The following is a 24,885-nucleotide window of genomic DNA, read 5'->3' as shown; positions in this document are numbered from 1 at the left end:
TTAACACTAGGTTTACGGAACGCGTCAAATTGACGCATATTGGATTTTAGAAATATTATTTTGGAAATGTTTACGCTGATTTTGATTGATGCGATCACACTGACATGTATCTCAATTACCTGCTATCGAATCTCTAGTTTCCACGATCTAAATAAACGAGCATCAATTCTTTTAGGAATAATAGAATGAAGTGTGCATTAAGTGCCCGTAAACCTAGTGTTGACGAATGTAACGACTGCAGTCTATGAGCAAAATAAAAGTTATCTAATATAACTTAACCAGAATCATCTGGCACTCAAATTGACCTTTTACAACTTTCCTGTAGGAACTGAGAGTATATCTATCGCGAGATCAAATGATTTGTAATTTAGTGTACGAATTACTAAATCAATTTGTAATATCTCAGAAAAGCATCTGTTATCTTTTCAGTAATTGTAACAGAACTAAAGTAGTCGTAGTGTTAAGAAAAAGAATTGTGAAAGTTTGTTGTTCAAAGAATCTTAGTAACTTAATAAATATTTTTAAATTACGCACATTTGTCTACTTTATATCCTATGCATTAATTTTCCATGAATTTATGAAATGTACTAAATCCCAGCAATGAGCACACCGAGACAAGAGCGGCAGATACTAATGTTTCCTCTGCAATAAATATCGTCGGGTTACTATTTATTTAAAAAGCTTCCCTTTGTCCCGAAGTCACTCCACTAAATTTCTCTGTCACGCGATCTTCGTCTAGCAAAGAATGGCCACGCGAGCATTGATCTCATTGATCTCGTTCCGGCTGTGTGTTACAGCCAGGCAACATCTGCGACGGTGCAATTTATCATCGAGCAGGAATTCTTGACGCGAATAATGAGCGATGCAGCGCCTCGACGCGCTCGTATTCTCCCGAAGATTTATCGCGTTCGACAAAGCTCGCGCGGAGCGACGCGTGTTTCTGTTCCCGCGCGATATTCACGGACAGACGATCCGAAAAGCCCGTGAACACCTTTGTTCTCTTGAGGAACACGCGACGCGGTTTGCACAATGAATCGCTGCGAGGTTCAATTGATTTATGGAATCGAAATGTGATCGGTTTTGATCAACTGAGAACTTCAAAATGGATCTTCGCGGTTGTACAGTTTTTATCCTACCTTGCAGCAACTTTTTCATGGGTTGTGTATTTCAAATATTCACGTTGTATCATTGGTAACGTGTAATAATTCTTTTAATTAGTTTTGAGTAAGCTGTTACGCTAATTCGCCGATAGAACGCGTGAAAAGTGTTACCTCGTAAGTCTTTGCGACGTTAAACTCTCTTATGCTCTAGAAACCCCGAAACGAATTACCTAATCCCTCAGAGGGTTTATTAAAGACGAACGGGAATTTTAAACGATAGTCCGAATTTGGCCGGAGTTTAATTAGCGTCAATGTAAAGACGATTAAGGGGCGCGCGTTAATTACAAAGTTCCGCGGCTCCTCGATGCAATTTCTCTTTTGAGAACAAACTTTCGATCGTGGGTGCAATTTAATTCCGAATTTCGAGTGTCCATCGAACGGCCTACGCGTGTATCGATGCAACTCGCCGCAGCCGCTGGTAATTCGATTCAATCATCGGTGCATGCAAAGTTCTTTCCGCAAGCTACGGACTCTCGTTAAAACAAGGTTAATCGATTCGATTAGAACCCGTGTCGTCTAATTAATTGGGAATCAACGGAAGAGCATCTGCTTCGCAATATCGTAAAAATCGACAGCGCGCCGCGTTGTAAGGGCCGCGATACGCTCGCTAACATCTAGATGAACTAGAAACCGGCGATCCCTTTGGCACCGAGTCAAATACTTGTTGCCGGTGGATGCTGGCGAACGAGAATAAGTTCAAAGCAGATTAACCGAGCGCGAGTCGTTCGATTCCGATTATGCAGGGCGGCCCGAAATTTCTGACCGGCGATGCTTTCACGAAAATGAACGAACCATCATCATCGGAAATTTTCGCAATTAATCAGCCTCCGCCCGCAGCGGCCGCTAATGCTTCCCCGGACGCTCGGCGCAGCGTGCCTCGGGGAACAAGCGAAATACAAATCAGTGACCACCGTCGGTGTCCGATATACAGGATTTATTAAATTATTACAGCTATTATTATATGAGAATACAGAATTTTTACATGTACATTATAATATATTACGTATCTCGCTATTTACTCTCTTCTTTCAATTTCTCTTTTATACATTCTCTTACTTAATACGCTTTTTTTTGTCTCTGTGTCCCATTCCCTCTCGCACCCTCATACAAAAATGAATTTATTCCGATGACGCGCACTTAAACTCTCCAATTCCTTTCGTTCGCTTCCGCCGTGATTCATCCTTGTACCAAACCGCGGCGAATAAATTAAATCGCTCGACGCGTAATTTACACGTAACAATAGCACTCTGCTCGTGCCTTGGTCGCGATTCTCATCCCCCTCGGCATACACCCCCCCTCCCCGTCCCGAATCCCAATTTCGCAGACACGCTCGCGCGCAAAATCGAATACTGTGACTACGTACGTACACATTAATTGCTGGACGAAACAGTTTCTTTTATTCTTTCCCCTTTCCTCGTCGACGCCTGTACCTTAACTAGCTAATCATGCCCCTGCGCGATCGACGCGATCGTCGGACTCCGTACAGAATGTACAATTCGCGGCGAGCGTATTACGCGGATACGAGTAATTAGTTGGTGATTTGCAAGATGAAACGAGACAGGACGAAGAGAATCGTTTGTGATGCTCGATTGAGGAATTACAGCGACAGTGACGCCTCTGTTTTGATGTACTCTTGTTATTTGTTAAATCGTGTAACAAATGTGACGAAGTGAAATGATGCGATGGAAAGTGACATTGGCGTAAAGCTAAGAGTTTATTTGAGAAAACGTTGAGAATAATTGTAGGATAATGCCGTCCAACTCGAGAGATAATTACAGTTCCTGACAAATTAGGGCCACCTATAGTTTTTAACCCCTTGCACTCGAAAGTTTTTCACTAGAAATATTCAATATTTTCCGACGAGATATAGACGACATTGTTTGAAACTAACGATAATTCGCAGATAAATTCAGCTGCAAAGCTATTTTATTTAAATATTTCACATAGCAATACAAAGTTTAATTTAAAATACCAAATATTCAACTTCATAGTTTTGTTGTATCAAATCAAGTGGTGACTGTGAGTCACCTCTCGATTGCAAAGGGTGAATATTTTTCATAATAAAGTATTAGAAGCCCGAAAGGTAATTTAAGAATCATTTTTCCATTGCAATGTTAAGACAGAGATTTAAGTGAGAAAATTAAGCTTGTGTCATAAGAAGTTAATGAGGAAACGAGCAGATATAAGTATCCCATTAATTAAACGACATTCATTGCTGATCTCGAGTGACACCAATAGAGGCCATGATTTCTTGATCAGGAACTATAGTGGATAACAGCGATAATTTTACTTTCAAATGCGCACGTATCCTAAGATTCTACGTTTCTAACTTGATTTACGAATTTTGTAATAATCATTCAAATGTCCCGCAGTCTTAGAGGATTACACGAACAGACGATCTTCTTCGCCCTTATAGAATTTTATCTTGTAAACAACTAATCTCTCATTCCCGTATAATACGCGGCGTCTCTATATTTTAGCGCACCACCACTTGTTCGGGCTTGCAGTGACAAATTTAACGAACGTCGACACAGGACCCAACGATTACGTCTCGACTCGCGCGCGCGTCTTACTATACGTGTGCCTGATCATTTGTGTTTTACTGTGCAACGGAAAAAGAAGAGAATCTCGAGGATAGCCTTATTGAATCGTTCGATTCAATGGTTCAAAAGCTTCGTCATCGACTCCGCGAGCAACGGTAGCGTCGCAAATTTTTGTGCAATCGGATACACCCGGTTTGCTTCGATCTCCGTTCGTCCGACATCCGCCGAGTTCCTCTCCTTACATTCACCGATTTCGGTATCATACAAAAAATATTCGCGTGCACCCGCGCGCTCGAATATAAAATATACCTTCTTCTAATAATTTCCCTTTTCCCGCTGATCCGGTAAGTTTGGGGCCAATGGTTTTCGTCGTCCCTGTATCATCTTTAGTTCTCTCTATCTTCGTCTTCTATTACCCTCGTCATCAACAACGTTTCTTTTAATGACAGAAAGGTAATTTTCTAGACGAAGGAGTGGCTCGCAGTGTCTACGTTAGTCGCAGAACGAGTTTACTCGCCGAGGCCATCAAGAGAATTTATCCCACTACGATTTTCAGAACGCATCTCGTCTCGCATCGATCCTGGAAAATGTACCGTCGAGCGTCCGTTCTGTCTCTCGGAAGGGGAATAAACGAGATATCACGCGTGGGTATATTTTTCCTGAGTCGTTCAACGACCCCAAACCTACGGACAGTGTCGCGCTTCGACATTCGGCTAGGTTAAACGCTAACTGGACATTTACAGTGAACTCTGATCCTGAAAAACTATGTTCGTTACCGCCCCTCTCGTCCTACCCAGATCGCCCAGAAGCTTCTCCGCCTATAAAACATCGAAGAGAGAGATGCTGGCTTTGGTATAATCGATATAGTCTCTCCTAAATACACGTCTGTAAATGCTAAATCGATAAAAAATAACTATTCTTCATTACCTCCATCTGTATGTACAATATTATAATGCGCACGTTTAAAACACCGGCAGAGCACGATTTCCGTCGGCGTCGCTGCTGCTGCTGCTGCTGCTCCGGCTGTTTCGCAATCGTCTTCCCCTCCGCCGGTGGTTCAGAATCGAAGAGAATGACAAGGTCTACCGTTCGTTTGGTCTGTTCAATTGACTTCTTTTTCGTTCGTTATCGGCAAACAGAAAAACGTGGCGTTCGTGGCCGCCGTGAAGCTCCTAAGTGGATTCGGCGAAACGTCACCGTCGACGGCGGACGTCCCTTAAAAAATAATACACTGTCAACTAGGTCTCTTCAGTTCTGAGCCGTCGTAGTCGGTTCCCGACAGATGGGACTCGCAGTTACGCTAATCGTGAGTTACACTCTTCGGCACGATGCGGAGGTTTGCTTTGATTAACGCGCTCGCTGTCGCCACTGTGCTCCGTAATTGTTAGTCGTTTCAATATAGGTGCGATTAATTGACAGCGGACGCCTTAACACGCTCTATTCGTGCTGGTACAACATACATAGAGCGTTCCTAAGTTGCAGATCTCAGTGACGGAGTCGCACAAGGCGCGACGCTCGGAGGATCAGTTATTTTTATCACTCGAAGGGTGGAAGAGGAATTTGTTTCATTATCCGCGGTGTCCACCCTTCGTGGCTCTCGAAATCTTTTATATTACACAAGAGAAATCGTCGAACAATATATATACACGATATATATATATATAATGTTGAAATCGTTGAACACTTTACAACAGTTAGATCGCTTGAGAGCGACTCGACGAGCCACTGAGCCTGGTCTGCAACTCAAGGACGACGTTAATAATCCACGTCTGTTCCTAAAGGCATTACACATGAATCACGTACACCTGGAATGATCCCTTTCTTTCGATTACGCCTCGGAATTGCTCGATTAGTCGTGTCCCGCCTTACGCCTTTCGACAAGAGAACCACGCTGTTGTAACAGAAACTCGAAACGATTTAAGAAGAACTCATGATGCCCCGCGTCAAATCGTCGCGACCCGACACCGTCTGTACTTCGAAATCGCGGCACACCGGTTATCATTTTCCCTCGTCCGACCAAAAATTTCCTCGGTAAAAAGAACGTTCCAACGGTAATCCAAGTAATAACGATGGCACTATGATATCTTCTTCGGTACAAAAAGTGCGATACAATAAAAAAGGGAATACAAAAGTTGTACGATTAGCAAAAACCCAATGCCTTCCCGACCTCGGTATATAAACGTGTAAAAGCTAAAACCGCTGGAATTTTTTTACCTAATCTTCGTGTATTATTTCTTTTTTTTTTATAACCAACACTGCTTAATTCATCGTTAAGCATATGACGCAAAGTTTACGTACATCTATACATATACATGTATCCGCGCGTGCGCGCGCATGTGTTTGAGTGTATGTGTCTCTCTCTGTGTGTGTGTGTGTGTGTAATGCGCGTGTCGTGTACATTCATTTATCGTAACGTTTAAGTAGGATTCGTTGAATTTGTTGCGATGCCTCGCAGAAAAGCAATCCGACGTGCGCGTTAATTCGATTAATACAAAAGAACGGCCCTGCTCGAAACGTGCGAACCTCGCGTTTTAAAAACGTCGAACGCTTGAGACCCGTCTAGGATCGACGCGACGCGTTGTTCCGACAATTATTGAAATGCGAAGATCGGCCGCACAACCCTTCTCGGCTGGTCGCTGATAGGACCGTGTCGCTAGACCGTTCACCGGCCGAAAAAACGTGAACGTCGGTCGAAAGGATCGAACATTGCGACCGATTCGCTCGAACGACGCTCTTAACTAGAAATTCGTGAAACCTTCGAAGGCTCTCGCGATCATCTTTTTACAGTGTCGCGCGGCTAGGACTACGGGCGCGTGGTCTCCGCGCGAGAGAAACTCTTTCATCAGTCCCGATTACAATAGATTTCGTTCGTTTAATTCGACTTCGTTCGTCGGGGGCTGTCCCCCGAGTAACAGATTAATTGAGTAGTACCTGCGCTGACCTTGATCCATCAGGACAACGAAAAGAATCCAGTGAACGGAAAAGGGAACGCACGAAGTGTACGCTCATCCGGAGGATGGTCTACAACGAAATAAAACTACAACAGTTCTAGGACAACAAATAAATAATAGTCGTGCCCGGCCCTAAGGAGACGGCCATCTTCTGTTTTCCCCGAATGATCTCACCGAACTTGCGACTGTCTACGGTCGACATGGATAAATTTTCAACGTGTAACACTGGCTGCGCGATTACGCTCTATACTGGCCATGTGATTAAAGTTACAGAAACGACTGTCGGTTTATAGTCCCCTATTCAGAGACTTCGCTCCGCTGCCCCGAGAAAATATAGTGTTCGCCCATCGACTCTAAAAACGAATAACGGTCCCCGAAACGTGGATCCGCCGCTCGCGGCCGATTACAGCTAGAATAAATACGTTATCAGCTATGTTTTCTTCATTTTTCGGTGTATCCTCTTGCAACGGTGTGTTCAGTCTTTGATGCCTCGTTACTTGCCACGAAAGAATGCGTCAAAGCGTAAAGTAGCTCCGTCGCGACGAGTGTTCGCCGATCTCTGCTCCGAATGTCCGGCCACCGCTTTCCTTTTTCTTTCAATTGTTCTCCTTTGTGCAACGATTAGTACCATTCTAAGCGTGTTGTCGTCTCGTGTCGGGTAAGAAACGATCGTTTGGAAAATGACAACGTTCCGAACGAACAGCGATCGCGACGCGTGGAGCGGTAGGTCCCGATCGATCCTCGATCTCGCCTCTCGCGATGCTCGTGCGTGTACCATTCCGATGGTACGGTTCCCTGGTTGAATCCTCCTCCCCATCGAGTCGTGATACTCTTATAAAATTAGCTTCATCGGCGATACAGAGTTCTGGAACATTGGACGTTTCGCTGTTTGGTACAGGTCGATAGTGCCGGAACGACTTGGTCAGGCCTCCGTCTACCCTTTCAGCCTGAGACGCGCGAAATCCTCGAAGATTATGTCGTCGTCGCCGTCCGCCTCTCTGCAATCGTAAACGATCAATCTTTCAGACACGATAAATGTATTCTCTATACGTAGATCAAGGGTTTTACGCGTTTATTGGAAATTAGAGTGAAAGACTGCTCAGGATGCACCCGATGTAGATGAATCAACGTATCGAAAGTGTATTGCTTTTGTAATTCTTAACACTAAAATCACCGAACATCCAAATTGATCTTCCTTAATTTTTCTATAGAAACTAGAGTGCATCTCTTAAGAGTTAAATCGAGTTATAGTTCGTTGTGTATTACTAAATTAATTTCAGCGAATTCTCAAAGGAGCGTCTATTATCTTTTCAGTACTTCTAAGGAAGGAATCAATAATGGGTCGCTTCGACTCGTCTAGTAGACTTAGTGTGAAAAATTCGAGTTTGCATGGAGATCCGCGGCGTATCCGTTTCTAACGCGAGCAGATCGCGGGACAAGAGACACATTGTCCGTCTCGTATGGACGTCATCTGCGTCGAAACGATCGGAACGTTCTCAAGCGACGTGAATAGATCGGCTACCGTACTTAAATATCGATCACGTACGTGTCCAGCTGAATGAGGTTCGTGTCGAGCGGTATTTCGCCGCTGTCCGCCTTCTGCGTCGGGCTCGGCCGTGCCGTCGATGGCGCCGATTGCTCTTCTTCCGGTTTAGGGTGCATCAGTATGAACGGCAGCTCCGCCACTAATTCACTGTTAACGATACGTAGAGGCTAGTGCAACGTTCGATTCTATAAAACGGCGCTTACGACCGACGGTCGAGATATACGGCGGACTCGTAAACATCCTATCGGTGGTTGTAACAACATTTTCAATGTTCGACCGGTATCGCGTGTCGAAACTTTGACACGGCTCCCGTGGAAATTGGATTTCAGACATCGGGCTCAGCCTGATTAGATCCTCTAAAGTTACATATTGATCAGTTAACTCCTTGCCCACGCAATTTTCGCAATTAAACCGGTCAGATTTATTTCGCTACCGATCATCATCCGCGAGAAACCAAAGAAATTTCGTTACAAATGGAAATTCACTTCGAAAGTAGGAATTTTGATGATCAAGAGGTATTCAAACAGAACAGGAAATATTTCACTTCTACCTACGATAGATAATATTTATCTTGAATTGAAACTGAAATTATACTGAACGTTATACAATGGTAGACTTCATGTTGCATAATTTATGTTAGTACGGATGTTATTCGATGAAGTAGAAAATTTATTTATGCGACGTAAACGAACTACGAAGTAATGAAATTCATCAGCGAATGAGATAACTGTTCTAAAAATCTTCGAGTTTCGCTGGTTATTACAAGGCAAGGGGTTAACGCTACCGGTCTTCTTGCTTCGAGCTAATTTTCCTCACGAGTCCGTCCTATGTCTCGCTCATCAGGCCCGTAAACTTCGGCTTAATAATTCGACTTACCCTCCGAGCGCCCCAAGACAGAGCTTCACTTTCACTTTGTACTGGACGATAATCCCGAGATTCTCGCGTTGCGAGGGATCCACCACGCTGCGAAACAACCCGATTAACCATCCTCGTCTGACTTCCGTTCCAACAACTAATTCACCAAGCCGTGCATGCACCGGTTAGCATTAGCAATTAATTGCGCCAAGTGAAACGTGTACAGCACAGAGACATCAAAGGAGCAGAAAACGTGAGCTGGATGTGTATATACGAAAGACTCCGGAGATTACAGAGAGCTTCCAGAGATTACAGACAGCAGCAGCCGTTGGAAGAAGCACACGCGGATATCTAAGATCGCGGAGGTAGATTTCAAAGCGTAAGGAGGCGGTTATCATGCAGTCGTGATGCAACAAGTACAAAGCGGCATAGAAGAACAAGAAACAGAGGAAGAAGAATAAGACGAAGAAGAAGAAGAAGAAGAGGAAGAAAAAGAAGTAGAAGTAGAAGAAGAAGAAGAAGAAGTAGAAGAAGAAGAAGAAGAAGCGGAGGGGTGGGATATCGATTCTGTCCAAGCTCACACGCTTTGGAATTCGGCCGATTTCAATTTCTCTTGAATGACGAGTGCGGCAATGGGAGGAGCGTCATGCTCGGTATTAGTCAACGTAAAATATTGCTCGGCTATCATAAAAGTTCATGGAATTTCATAAAATCCTGGTGCGAATACGATTCTTCGGTGAAATAAGGAAAACTGGATGTAGTTCAACTAACGGAAGGTGTGAAAAATAACTTATGCGAATATATTCACGTGATCGAATGAAAGAATATGTAGACAAATGAATAAAAGGAACCTAAGATTGTACAGCAATTCGAATACATTTGAGAAATTGTTAATATTCATCTCAAAAGAAAATCTGCGAACTTTACTTGAAAAATTCCCGCCCCGAACTATATATAGTAAACCCCCGTGTAACACGGTTAATGAAATCAAGTGGAAACGAGTCGATTCTTCTTCGGCGGGTAACGGGTTGCAATGCTATAGAGAGACCACGGAAAGAGTCACGCTGAATGTTCTTGGAGCGGTGTACCGCGAACAGAAACGCGACGTAAGAGAAAGATATCCGTGCCGCGTGTTTCGCTTGGATCGACGATCCTCTTCGCCTCGCTCGTCAAACGTATCTCGTCCGGTCTCGTCGTATCTCTCCACGGATTAACAGCGTTCGGGGTCTTGTTCTTTAGTCAGCAGTGTGGACGAAGCAGAACTTCAGGTACCGTTGAACACGACACCGCCGCGCGCGGCATGCGCGAACGAGAATTCTCTGTGTTCGCGTGTCCACGGTCCGCGGGATCCAACAACGAGACACATCCACGGCGCAGCGTGGAGGAGATCGTGATCAGAGAGTGTACGCACTAAAAGTGTTCTATCAAGCAGCCAACGCTATGTGCCTAAAATTCCCGTCTCGTGAATGTATCGGTAACTAAACGTGCCAATCCGCTACGTCAGCCATGTCGCATGAATAGAAGAGAACAGAAAGAGAGTAGAAAAGAGAAGAAGAGAGAGAAGAAATAGAAGAAGAAGAAGAAGAAGAAGGAGAAGTAGAAGAAGAAGAAGAAGAAGAAGAAGAAGAAGAAGAAAGAGACGATTCGAGACAAGAACGTGCCACGAAGCACGGTAGAACGCGCGCCGCAGTCATCGTAGACTTCCACGGCTGTCGCTCCGCAGAATTATGGTCCCCGTTATCGTGAATTAGCCGTAATTATTTGCATAATTCCCGTGTAATTGCCGTTACCGCTGTATCTTTATTGCTTTATCGGAAACAACGAACCGGCAATCATACGCGTACGCCTGTCAACACGCGCCGCCCGTTGTTTTCACGCTCGAAACACGTCGAGACGTTCGATCCGTCCGCTGAAAGGCAAAAACCGATGCGTCCTGGCGAACCGATCGGAAAACCGATACGCTTCGCCACTGGAGATTGAAACAGAATCAAACGCGTTTGTGGATTTTACGAAATTGCGGCGGAAATTTGAAAAATATTCCTTTGCCGGGAAACCGAGGGAAATATTCGATTCCGCTGTCAACGGGTTTCAGGGGATTTTAATTTCCTAACCGAGAGTTAGCATTATTTTTTATTAATTACTAGATTAATACTGGATTTATGGGACACGTCGATGTAACGCGTACTGAACTTCATAAATGTTACTTGGAAAATGTTCACGTTAATTTCATTGATCCTGTTACACGAATATGCATCCTAATCGTCTATTCTTGGATTTTTACTCTTTAAGGCCTAAATGCATAAGTACTGTACACCGAATGCTTGTAAATCTAGCGGTAACTTCGACTTGGAGGCAATAATATTACTCCCATTTTTTAATTATAGTTTACAATCATCGTACTTCATACATATATGGCGCACGATACTAAAAGGCAAAGGATTAACAGTGTACCTATGAAATTTCACGATCGAAAAAAAAGAAAAAAACCCTCCGACAGATCAAATACGCAGCAACGTTAGTTTTTATATTTTCCGTTGAATTTATACCTCGACCAGGAAGATTTTATGTTCGGAATCGTTCGTACCATAATTCTGCGAACGCTCGTAACTGAAGCCGGGACTGGGCGAGGCGTTCGGACGTGTTTGAAAGGCGAGACAAGTACAGCGCGATCGGATCGATCCGGCGAGCGAGGGGAAGGCAAAAATTTGAGCGTTTCGGTTTTCTTTATAGTCACGCGAGCGGAAGATGCGACGGAAACGAGCCGATCCCCGTTACTTTCGACCGAGCGAGACACGTCGTCGAGACAATCGCGTTTCCGGAAGATTTAGAGCGCTTCGCCCAGTCCCCGCCGCGTCGCAAACATGTTCCTCCCGTCTGACAACGGGAAGACGTTCCCGACGGAAACGATTACGCAAGATTTACGTCGTGGAAACGTGCGTGCGACCGAAAATGTCTGGCCCCCGTCCGTGGAAACGAACCGATTCTACCGAGATCCCCATGAACCGCGACTCTTCCTCGAGTTCGCTGCCCATGGCAACCACTCGTGGCATCGCGAGGATCTGATCAGCGTCAGTGACTCGGCCGACACTGATAGAGATAATCCGCGTGACGTTAAAAATAGCGGATACCGTTTGCAGACAAATAGAAAGCTTTACCGGCGTCTGGATTCGAGCTTCCGAGAGAAGCCCGCAAAGTGGCCGAGCTCGTGTCACGTTTAGAAGACAAGAGATGGATCTTATTTGCCGGTCTTACGTCTGTTCAATGAAAAGCCTAATCAGCTTACATTTGCTCGAAAATACCTTCGCTAATCGAAATTTCCACTCCGATGGCTACTTCGGTGACATACGCTACGCTAAACGGATTTTTATAAACATCCAGACAAGACGAATGGTATATCGTTAATATCAGAGACTAGGGAACATTCTCTTGTAGCTTTTTTCCAGAATATCAAGTGCCTTTGTCTGATGGGTGCAATAATAGACCGTTTCCCACCGAAAACACGTGGCTCGGAGCTCGAACAGGGGACCATTGAAAAATTGACGAAGCTCAATCTTCTGGATCGAGAGCAACGCTTCGCTCGATCCAGAGGGATTCGTTACGTCTAAATAAATAAAACAGAGAACGCGCGCCGCATGTTCGGCAACGAGCTGGCGCCAAAAAGTGGATCGATAACATCGGCGTTAGCCTAGCGGAGCTACAGGTTCCCTGGCGCGCGCACACGCGGCCACGTAAATACCTATGTGCACGCTCGTGACCGCAATTTCGGGCGCACGCAGGTTCGCGCGGCGCGAGAAACAGCGAGATCGTGATTGAACGCGTGATCAGCCGCGCAACGCTCGTATAAATAGTGAAAGAGAGGAGGAGAGAAAGAGAAACAGAGGCACGTATTTATGTATGTACACGCGGCGCCGATCGAAGATTCGGGTGTCCGCGTTCCCGGCGGCGATTAGATCGATCATCCGATTCCTGGACCGAACCGAACTGGGCCATTGGAAACAACGTGCACCGGGGTTCCCCGATACGCGATCGAACCGACGAACGGAAGCTTCGACTCTCTCGCGCGCACCGCTGCGGGACGATCTGACCCGAATCGAGAGTTTACTCTGAATTACTTTACGCGTTGCAGAGATCGTCGAGCTTTTTCTCCGTTGAGGAAAAATATAGGGTTCGTACGATCGTGGTGATAAATTACTCGAAAACTGGGAAGAAGTGGAAGTAAATGAATGCCATCGCGATAAAGTTGACCTTAATTAATTTTGAGGAATCGCAATATCACCAAAATTTGCTTGCGAGATACTAATTGTAACGATTATTCTATAAAGGGTGATAAAAATTGACTTCTCCCGCAATTTTCACCGGCGAGCTGTACTCGAACGGATAATAAGATTATTAGGGTTGACGTGGACACGATGATACCGTTACACGAGTGCCCTCATGAAAGTATTCAAGGAGAAGGGGGTCCGCGTGTCCAAAGGTTCGATCGGCGTGTCGTGTCAATATATCCAGGCGTGTTTGTTTGACTTCCATCGACAAGCGGCGGTTTCCTTACAGGGTGCTGGACGCCAGATTGGTGTCCTCGTGTTTGAGCTGGCCGTCGAGGGCTAGCCCCCACTTATTTTTGTTGTTGGCGAGAAGCGGTGTCAGAGAGAACACTTTGCTCAGCGTGAAACCTGGCCCCACCGGGCACCCCTCCCTGACAAACATGTAGCAGAAGGGTGAAGGTAAACGTGCCCACAGGCCTCGTGATCCGGATCACGGAGTGTTCCGGGGTGTTCGACCGGCTGCGGCCTGATCACCGGCGATATTATCGGTACGCATTCACAAATTGGTTTCTGCGTGTATTCGTCTCGACCTCTGCTCCGCCGTTCCTCTTCGCGGACGCGACCTAGTCAAGGGGTCTCGCCGACTTCCCTGAAGCTGGCCGTTCATTTCAAAATGCAACCATCGAATCGCTGTCGGAAGTACTTCTCGCAATCACTGTGCCGAGGAAGACGACGACACGGAGGCAACACAGTATTCACTTGTAAGAAATACTCTCGGATGTGCAGCCTTCAATGGTTTTATTTTCAAATGAACACCTGGCTCGACACTTTAATTCACTCGCTTTTTCGGAGACAGAATACGCATACATTCGAAAATGAGATTTCTCGGTGAAACGTCGAACTGAATTTCGTTGGGCCTACGAGACTCGAGAAGCTTGAGAGGGGAATCGGAATAAAGAATCTTGGCTCGGCAGTTAACGTGCTAATCGCAACAACGTTACTGCTAGCCTATTTTCTCTTCCCCGGCGAAATTCACGACGGCTACCGGTTTCCCTCGCGAACCTTGCCGCGAGATAATTGCATTTGAAATTGAAATTTTCTTGAACCGCAGGCTCGAGGCACGCCAACGAGCCACCGGCGGTCGCGGGATCGCGCTCGGCTCTGGGAATCGAAAGATCGATTCGATTTTATCGCGGGACCCGTCGAACCGAGCACACCAACCCCGAATCTCGACGGTGTCCGAAATAGACGGTCGCGGTCCCGAGTCGCCTCGATCACGTCGGCCTCGAGCCGCCGACTGAGACCGCGGATAATAAGCTACGTGACACCCAGGCTGCGACAACCGTAAACCGTACACCCACGCGCGTGTCTCTGCGTGTATACACGAAATTTCAGCTTGTGCGTCACACTGCAATACAGGCTGTACGGACGATATACACGATGGAACAGAAAAAGAGGAAGAACGAAAGGGGTAGTGATGGGTAGTCAAGACTTCGAATCGTTTATCGATAAATTGTCGATATCTTATTCATACTTTAACGATATATTGATCATTTTCAGATACCACTGATATTTATCGACGACTTTATCGGCAGTCGTACCTTCGTTTCGAATAGGATTCGATATCCTTCAACTTTCAAACGTCTGAGAAACCTCGAAGTCTTAAAAGTCTTTTATTCGAGCAGTCTTGGCCTTGATGAGTCGATCGCCAGTGGCGTTGGTAACAATGTATTGCGAATTATCGCGAAACCGATACCGGTTAAAATTCAAGACTTCAAGAGTTAGAAACTTTCGGGACATTCAGAATTGTAGGGTACCGAATCCTGCTTGAAGCGATTCGGACTTTGCTAGTCCAGAAAACATCGAGTTGCCTCGAAATTGGGATTCAATGCCCATCGCTACGTAAGGGGTGAAGGGAGGTGTGAGGGGACGATTCCAGGGTTCGTTTCATCGATCAGCATATCATTCGTGGAAAGACACAGACGTGGAGATAATAGAAAAACAAAGTAAACCGTGAGTTTTTAGGGGGTCGGGGTGTGTGGGGGTTGGACGATCGTGACCTTTGTACAGGAGGAGAAGAGAGACAGGTTAGAGACCACCACCGATATTGGAGTTTCATATCCATAAAAAGTCCCCAGCAAAAAAAACCATCAAGAAAAATACTAGCATTCCATTTTGGAACGGCGTTCCCATACAATATCGCAGTTCGTTTCAGCGATGGTCGTCAACCGAGACTGCAAACGGGCCGGCGCCGCGTCCCGCGAATCCCGTCGTAAAATGTAATGGAAAAGTTGCCGCTCGCGTGGCCAACGCAAACCACGAAACACACGGTTGCGTCTACTATTTTCCGCGGGGACCGTTATGAAAGTTTGACAATGCATTAACAAAGAGGAAAGATCCCGGAGCCAAAAAAAAAGGGGGAACGAAAAAAACTTGCTCGATAAATAAGGGACGAAAATAATAGAAGTTAGAAAAAGGGTGCGTTAATCCCGGAGCATCCGGTTTTCGAAACGAATCCAGGGGAAGCTGGACAGTTTCCCCGGGATACGCCTGGCCCGTTTCCAGTCTTCGGTTCCCGCTTGCCAAAGAAAAAGAGAGAGACAGAGAGAAAAACAGAGCGAAAGAAAGACAGAGAGAAAGAGAGAAAGAGAGAGAGAAAGATAGAGAGAAAGAGAGACCACGATACAGGCAATGTTTGAGCACTCACATTGTGCTAGATGCTAGATTGGTGTCCTCGTGTTTAAGCTGACCGTCTAGAGCAAGACCTCGCTTGTCTTTGTTGTCAGCGAGCGTCGGCCTTAGAGAAAAGACCTTGCTCAGGGTGAATCCTGGCGCTACCCCTATACTGCCAGTGCAATCATCTTATTTTCCGTGTAATCGTCGTGTCGCAATATCCTTCGCTTGCGTCGGAATTCATCGCGTTCTTAGCCGTAAAATGCACCTAGCACACGCACGCACGCGCGCGCATTGCCTTGCTTTGCTTTCGGAGCGCAGAAACCAAGTTACGCAATACGCCGTGCAGAAACTGCACGACACGGGGGAGACACGATGTGCAGATATACCGGACCGTAGCGAAATTTATTGCGTCGCCGCGCGATTTACGTCTTCCCGCGGCCGGCGCCGATTGATCTCGGCCAGTTCGGTGCCTAGTCACGGTGCGGTTGGGATCCATCACTCGTAAATTCCCGGTAACCCGGCGCGGAAGGGCGCGCGAAAACGTCCTGGGACCGTCGCAGGGCAATTTAAAGGACGAGGGAGCGTCTTCGAGTTTTCTATCAACGTCGCTCGATCCGGAGCGTCTCGCGTTACCGTCGTCTAACAGGATTTTCCGCCGGGTGGGACGGGTTAACCGTGATCAGGCACGCCACTGTTTTCCCTCGCTCACGCGAAAAAGGGGATTCCTCGGCGGGCGTGACCGCGATCGCCGCGGGAAATTGAATTTCGTCGCGAAGACCTGAACACGTTTTTCGTTGGAGCTGCCACGGGAGACGGGTCTTCGAGCTGCTCGACGGCGAACGGCGTTCTCGCGAGACGTTCGAGTGACTTGACTTTCGATTAGAGGAAACAACGACGGAACTAAGAGAATAAACTTGGCGCTCGCATACGATACTGTTTCGACTTCAACGATCACCGTCCGATGGTTACCATTTTGTTATCGGCGGATCTGAATATTTGCGTACGACGCGACGTTGCGTACAAGTTGAACACGTATTGTTGGTTAACCCTTTGCACTCGAGAAGCTCTCAGTCACTGTTCGATTTGATAGAGCAAAATTATAAAGTGTTGTGCACGAGGTATTGGTATTGTATAATTTATCGATACGTGAAATATTGAAATAGATACGTTTCTTAATTTACGTTTATTTCCTCGTTAGTTTCAAGTAACGTGGTCTAGATTCTGTTGGAAAACGTTGAATATTTCCAGTGAAAAACTTTCGAGTGTAGAGAGTTGAAATTGCGAGCTAAAGTACGTGTCCATTTGACAGTAAAATGATCGCAAGTTGCTGTTGAGAGCATTTCTCGCAAATGGATATTGCCTTGAGAGTGATGATGAGTTCTGACGATGCTCTCGGATAGTCGCTCTCAACGCAATACCAGGGAGAAACTCGTGATAGTTTTCCTGTGAAATGGGCACCTAGCTTTAGCACTAGAACTATCGGACAGTCGAATTGGTTGCTTTCAATATTTTTACAAAAACTCAGAGTACATCTATCGAGACTTCAAATGATTTGTAATTCAGCTCGTGTATCACTGAATCCATTTTTCGATCATTCCTCGGAAAAGAATCTTCCCAATAATTGTAACAAAAGAAATCTAAAACTAGCTGTAACGCTAAGTTTACGGACATTTATTGTACTGTTTATTCAACTGATCCTAAGAATAGTCAATGCTCATTCCTTTAGATCTTGGAAACTAGGATACGTATATATATATGTATATAAAAATGTAGTCAATTAGTGCGCTTGTTCGCGCAATTACACCAATAAAACTCGTGAACGTTTACCAAATGAAGTTCACAAAATTCGAGATACGTTCAACCGACGCGTTCCGTAAACCTAGCGTTAAGCCTCCGCTGCAACGGATTCTGATTGGTCGAAAAAGTATCGAACGAAAGCTGCACCGACGATTTCAATGTGACCAGTTGGCCGCGAGTGAACACGGGTCGCGTATGGATCCGTTCGCCGGCGAGCGTCCGCGACGGCCCGCGCTTCCCATTGTCGACCGCGGGTTCTGAAAGAATGATGACTTGAATGATACTCACTCGCTCTCCGCCTCGGCGACCGTGCACTTGTACTGCGCCGTGGAGAACAGACATATGTCCGCGAACTGCCTCACGGACACTTTGATCTTTTTCACAGTCCGGTTGCTATTGTTCGCTATGTGCACGTTCACGGCGATGTTCTCGCCGTGATGGTACAGCTCCTTGTCGAGGGACGCCTCCAGGTACAACTTGCTCGGCGACATCACGAACTCTTTGCTAACCTCGACGGAAGGCTGCTCGCCTTGCTTCGAGGGCGCGTACATGATCTTTCGTATCGCCAGCCTGACGAAATCTCTGCAACCGACGACCGGGACCGTGAAACTGTGCCGAGACCGTTCTGACTGCGATCGGGCTGGGGCATTTTCACGCTCATTCAGAGGGGAAGCTACGAGCTTCCAAGTTACAAATTAGGACACTTGTACAGAGTTAGGGGATAGTTTCGTTGGCTTTTGTCGCAGTTATCTCGCGTACACTTCAATGAAATGATAAATAATCTTATCTCGCTATGTACAATAGTATCCAATTACTAGTTGGGTAATGTTCAATCGATCACTAGAATATCAAAGAAACTTCGCTATCCGACCTCCAAAGCACTCGGAGTATACAGCCTCGGGTCTAACAAGAGAAGCCTCGAATCTTTCACGACTTTAGACGTATTCTCCTCGGAAAACTCTTACGAAATTCCATTGAAAGCCGCGGGAGGCAAGGCTTCTCTTGTTAGCGAGCACCACTGTATTTCAAGTCCAAAGAATTCCCCGTGGCTCGACGCTGCTCGCTGGCTCGAGAAAGTGTGAAATCGACGATACCGCGATAATCGAGGCTCTCGTACCGTTTCTGCGGTTTCTCGTCCTGCGTCTCACCTACGAACGCTTTGAATTCGTAGTCGACGCCGCATGGTTTGCCGGTGTCACCGGGGGCGGGCTGCAGCGTGACCGACGCGGGACAATGGGGTGGCAGCTCGAAGTAGAACGGGTACGCGTTGCTGCCGAGCTTTTTGATCAGCCTCTCTTGCAACCGTGTCAACTCCCTCTGCTGCGAGCCGGGCCCCACCGGGTAGATTTGATCGGCGGCGAGGTAGAGGTCTTTGCGGAACGACAGGCCGAGAACGTCCAGGTCCTCCCTGCCATATTTGAACACGGCCAGAACATGGCCGAAGACCTTGCGATCCTTCACGTAGTCCGGGTCAATCAGCACGATCCCGTCTGTAACGATTGAACAGCGATCGGTGAGAAGAGGGAATTTAACGCTAGAGATACTAGATGGCTCGAAATCACCCATTCATGGTTTCTACCTTTATACTCGGGAAGATAAAAATAGTTCGCTAAGAAATTATTTGGACTAGAATTATCAGACGATTCAAAATGACCCACTCTTGGTTCTTTCTTTTACAAATATTCAGAAAGATAGAAATATTTCACTGAGAAATTAACGCTAGAATTATAATTAAGATGCGTTCTAAAGTAAATAAGTAGCATTAGTGAATTATCAGATGATTCAAAATGACCCACTCATGGTTTCTACCTTTACACTCAGGAAGATAAAAGTAGTTCGTTAAGAAATTAACGCTAGGATTATAATGAAGATGCGTTCTAAAGTAAATAAGTAGCATTAGTGAATTATCAGATGATTCAAAATGACCCACTCATGGTTTTCTTTTAAAAATACTCAGAAAGATAGAAATATTTTGCTGAGAAATAAACGCTAGGATTATAATTAAGCTGCGTTCTAAAGTAAATAAGTAGCATTACTGACTTGTATAAGGAAATACAAGCCAGTGAGCTTGACCGGTCGATAGTTTTAGTGTTAAGTGGCTGCTAACCAGCTCCGGATTAAACGGCAACCCGTCGTCCCGTAAATCGAATTTCCCAATCGGAACGACGGGGGGGAAGAAGTCTTTCGAGGCGACCATTGATTCCTTGGGTGTCAAGTGGACGCGTCTGAATGAATCGTCTCAATGGCCTAGCCCGTATTCAAGATTAACTCTGCCCCGGCCGACCACGGCGAAACGTCTCGTTACGTAATGCAATTGCTCGGGACGATTTTTGTCGTTCCGATAAATGAGCTATTCATTTGCCAAAGTGATTAACTGCTCAAAATAAAAGGTAAAAACATTCCGTGAAATTCTCTACACAAAGGACCAATTAAGTGTCTTAACGTTAAAAAAGACATTTGAAAAATGGGGTTAATCGCTTTGCGAAGAACAAGTTAAATATTAATTTAGATTTCTATAATCATCGTTCCACTTACAACGTTACGTTTTACCGAAGTACAGTGCGGTTACGTGATTATGATAATTCGTCAAGTTTACTTAGCAACATAATGGAATAGAATGGAAAAAGATATTCTTATCGTATAGAGCTTTCTATACGTAGATTATTGTAGCGATTTTATTTAATAAACGTGTCTTTCAAGTAGCCACCATTACAACGTATTCATTCATTCAGTCTGATGACAAAATCATCCACGATAAGTGTCGGATTCTATACCACCGCCTCCTTTGCTCGCTCCACTGCTTCTGGAGTGCATACGGTACAAGTGCCGGAGAATCGATAATTTACCTGTATTATTAAATGCCCACTTTAGGGCGAAGTTTTTTTTACGGAATTATCGAGTAACTTGAGAATGTAATTTAAATCCTCTCTGCACTCGAATAATCGATTCGCATACGCGGCAAAGACGCTGCATTGGCAAGTTTGACATAATGGACCAGCGAACACTGCAATAAAAGATGACTAAGAAGATTGATACTTCCTACGACGCATGAATTCGTTCCGTTATTTTTACCATCGCGAATAGTGGGAGGTTCAAGTTGTATCCCACGAAACTACTCTGCCCGCATAAATAAAAACTCGAGACAATGGTACAATAGATTTTAACTATGAATCAAGTACTAAGACTGCGTTTCGGAACTAAGAATGGTAAAGTTCTGGGTGAGCACTGTTTCCTCCGGTATGGAACAGTATAGCGCTACCACTGCATCAAGGGTGAGTTAAATTTTCCAGGACTTTCACCGAGTCTGGAAAATGTCAGCGTATGACCCGGCTGGCCTGCTGTTTTATTACAGGACTGACCCACTTCCTGCAGGCGTCTACGCTGGAAACTTTAACTAAATATTCCGGAGTGACCGCGACAAATTTGTCAAATATTCGAGCGAGATGAACGGTGTCGAGACATTTCGATTTTCGTCAGTCAAATTATTAAATGTCGCGTCTGTTGAACCTCCAGTTATTAAATGTGACTATAGTTACTTACCATCGAAGTTTGAAACGAAGGAAACTTCGTAGCCACTTGAATTTCATTGTATTTCCTCAGATTGACTTGATGCAACTCGATTGCTAAGCCACTAATTTGCCTAATACTTTGAGTATAATCGTATTATTAAAGATTAATTAAATTAAAAGAATTAACGATGTGTCACGACCAAAATAATTTTGTCACAAATTCAATCGAACCTATAGTACCTTTATAAGTTTCTTTATAATAGTTCTCTCCGCGAAGTTGCTACAAGATTAAGTACCATAAGCAGGAGTACGTCTCGCATGAATATTTCCTCACGAAAATTCGCATGTACCATAGATGGTTAATAAGGGATGTGTTCCTTACCGATTGGATCGACGTGGGTTATGTGATCGACGAAGTCCCGCTTGCCGAGGTACACCGTGATCTTCCCATTCAGGTTCGACTTCTTGAAGACACGAGTAGCTTGCCGCTTGCTGGCACTGTCCACAGAGTCCATCGCGCAGATCTCGGGGCTGACGATGGCCCCTAACTCATTTGAGTCCTCCGCCTCCGAGCACTCGGATTCCGAACTGTCCCACTACGCAGAGAAGAGAATTCGATTATCGCGTGGCCCTGGCTGCCTCCTTCTTCGAACATCGATCACGGAAAGACTTCTCGTCCGCGCCGAAAGGACTTGAAAGCCTCCAAACTTTCGAAGAAATCGAGCGAATGTTTTCATTTCCTCGGCCACTCCAGGGGAAACGCTCATCGGGGAGGAACCGCGACGCGACGCGACAAAGTCCCCGCACATTTCGAACTTTCGCCGAGCCAATGGCGAAGTCAGAAGTCGTTCCTGAATTTGTTAACAGCTAAGTGCCGCGCCGCCCTTAGTTCAAACGAATCCTCTCCCTTGGCTTATCGAACTACCCTGACTCGATATTTTTCTACCAGTTACAAGAACTACCCTAGTTTCTTTTAACTTGTTATCCAAAAGGATCCAGTTAACTGATCGGTCTATTCTACGTTTATTCTACCGATACTCTTTAGTTTCTTATTCGATTCGAATAAGAACATTCATCGTGAAAACACGATTCATGCGTTGACTGCTACGGTGATTGCCGGTGACGAGTTTACGAGTTACTTGGAAAAGATTACAGTAAGAAGATTCATGTGGAATACTGATACTCAGTAACGCAAGTAATTAAACAATACTGTATTAATTATACATGAAACTTCCAAATACTGAAGAAAGATAGAACTACGTATCGCTCGTTTGTTATTTAAAGAATTCAATTATACGTTGATAACTTGATTTAAAGTCTCCAAAACAACGACATTCGTCCTCAGAAACGTGAAACGTTGAAAATTGTCGCGACGGTCTTGTTACGATACGAACCGGACCAGATCTTTTTTACTTTCCTTTCATAGCGCCAGCGCTGATCGACGAGTCACGCCTTAACAGGTAAATACACGCTGTTTTTAAGGGAAAACGACCGACCCGACGTTCCCCTTGTCCCTCGAATCAGTGTGACCGTCGAAAATATTTTTCCCCTCCGGAATTGCGACTTGTCAGGAACAGATGGAGAAAGTAATTGCACGGCGCGACGGTCGAGTCGGACCTCCCCCCGAAGTTTCAGAAATAATGGAAGGAAATGTAGCCGAAGGGTCGCGTTCACCGCTCCGCGCGACTCGCGGCCGCGGGAGGTCGATTTCTCGACATTTGCGTTCCATCGGGCTCTCCCGTTGCACCGGCACTCTCTTCCGAGCGAGCACGCACCGGCCGCACGCATTGTGAATCGACAAAAGCGAGCGCGGCTGCATACCGCGCGAGTAATGCACGCCAAAAAGGACGTTCATCGTCGTTCTTTGAGAGCGCGGCGCGTCCGTGAAACGACCCCTTTGATCGCCGCGCCGTCAAAGCGCGGCCAACGAGAACGCTGGGAACCGGTATCAAAAAGGGGATGTCAATGATACGTTTCTTTCGCTCCCATTCCTGGCGAAAGGCGCGCGAGGGTGTCTTCGAGGACTCGTTTTCGAGACTTCTGTCGAAGCCTCCTGACCACCCTCGTGACGCTGGAGGATGAAACATCGAGATGTTTGATCACGCGTCTGTATTAAATGCGGAAAAGGGTTGATATCGAAGCATGAGTAATGATTATTTATATACAGTAGACAAGCAGTTGTGGATATATAAGGAGAAAATATGAAATGAGAATAATTACTATTATTTTTTACATGCAGTAGAAAAGTGAGCATACAAGAAAAAGAGGATTGTAGAGAATGAAGCTATTGTTAAATGAAACTGAATTGGGGTGTCGTCAGTGGACCTTTGTAAACGTAGAAAATGTAGCACTGAATGAATGGCGATGTTTAAACTTGAAATGGCACGTCGTAATGGTGTCTGCCGTAGCGCATTTCCTAGTTCCTCTTCCCATCGATCGGTGCTTATGAATTTACACAAATATCCGCAGTATAGTCGATCTATTTACAGAGAACATTTATCAAGGTTCTTCACCTTTGCCATGCTAACGACGCCAGAGACACTTCCCACCGATACTTTTCTAGCTCTCTCGCTGCTTCGCCGGCGTCGCGATAAATAATCTAATCGCGAGAGCACGGCCGAGTAATCGTGTTTTAAAGCCGCGTTCCCTTCCGTTGAAATCGCCGTATAATCTGATTATCGGGGCCGCCTCACGCGAAACGTTGATTTCACGTTTCGCGAACGTGCAACCGCCCCATTGCCGGACATTTTTTATCGCGCAACGAGCCGGCAACGTCAACGTTCATTATGGAACTGTGCGCGACACGGGACACGGTGCAGCTTCGAATATTCGCGTTTTCGTTGAATATTATTGCGGCATTTTCGTTGGATTCGACACTTCGTAGACACGATCGAGTAAACGTAACACGGCAAATTTATCGAAGTTTCTTTTCGATTTATTGACGGAAAAACGTTGTCGAAGCAAGAAACTGACTGCAGCGCGTTCGCGGGACAACTAGCCAGCTTTTCAGCAACAAAGCGCAACCCTCGCGAGCGACGGCCGCAGACTAAACAGGCCTTGACAAATGGATGTCAATTTCAATCGACGCTCGTGTAATTCTTAGCGCGATCTATGGACCGATCCGTGCGCGCCGGTGCGTGCAAGCACGCGGCCAAGTTCCGTGCCACTTCTGGACCGGGATTTAACTAATACACGCGTCTTTGTGGCTTGGAAAAATCATTTTTCAATGAAACAAAAAAAATATGTCTTCCTTCGAGGGAACTGGAGGGAGAAAATTGATTTGAATCGACAGCTTTTAATTTACCCTGATCGAACAATTAGAGCCATCATTGATGTCACCTTTGAGTACATTAGCAATGAATATCTTTCGATTATCTGATATTTATGCCTGGTCGTTCCCTCATATTCAATTTTTATAAGCCAAGCTGAATTCCACTGCTTAATTCTCGGTTTTAACATTACGGTCGAAAGGTTGTTAATAAATTATCTTCTGACTTTCAACGCTATGATCTCTGCGAAAAACTCATCTTCTTATTTTGAATTATTAATGAAGACTAGAAAATTTGCCTTCTGTTCAAGGTTAAAA

General features: G+C 45.5%; 1 protein-coding gene across 2 annotated transcripts; it reads right to left on the bottom strand.

Moving 5' to 3' along the window:
• Positions 1-2,079: 2,079 nt before the first annotated feature.
• krz (beta-arrestin protein kurtz) lies at positions 2,080-24,349 on the bottom strand. Of its 2 annotated transcripts, XM_031981784.2 has the most exons (9): positions 23,813-24,349; positions 21,682-21,895; positions 18,908-19,280; positions 18,079-18,372; positions 16,025-16,162; positions 13,605-13,748; positions 9,077-9,163; positions 8,201-8,347; positions 2,080-7,652 (listed from the first exon to the last, which is right to left on the bottom strand). In XM_031981784.2, exons 1-9 carry the CDS (start codon positions 23,819-23,821, stop codon positions 7,589-7,591), a joined length of 1,470 nt encoding a protein of 489 aa, XP_031837644.1. In that variant the 5' UTR covers positions 23,822-24,349; the 3' UTR covers positions 2,080-7,588. The 2 variants fall into 2 exon arrangements, with proteins under 2 accessions (XP_031837644.1, XP_031837643.1); XM_031981783.2 differs by lacking the exon at positions 16,025-16,162.
• Between the last annotated feature and the right edge of the window lie 536 nt (positions 24,350-24,885).

The sequence above is a fragment of the Nomia melanderi genome, chromosome 3 (genome assembly GCF_051020985.1).
Source record: "Nomia melanderi isolate GNS246 chromosome 3, iyNomMela1, whole genome shotgun sequence".
Classification (NCBI taxonomy): Eukaryota; Metazoa; Arthropoda; class Insecta; order Hymenoptera; family Halictidae; genus Nomia; species Nomia melanderi.
The sequence above is the reverse complement of the archived record's forward strand: the minus strand, read 5'-3'. Positions and strand labels throughout refer to the sequence as shown.

Bases quoted from the DNA above. Each gene is read 5' to 3' on its own strand.
- krz (XM_031981784.2), bottom strand. The intron at 19,281-21,681 runs GTAAGGAACACA...CAATCGTTACAG, and splicing joins AACCCACGTCGATCCAATCG to ACGGGATCGTGCTGATTGAC. The intron at 13,749-16,024 runs GTGAGTGCTCAA...CATGTTTGTCAG, and splicing joins AATCTAGCATCTAGCACAAT to GGAGGGGTGCCCGGTGGGGC.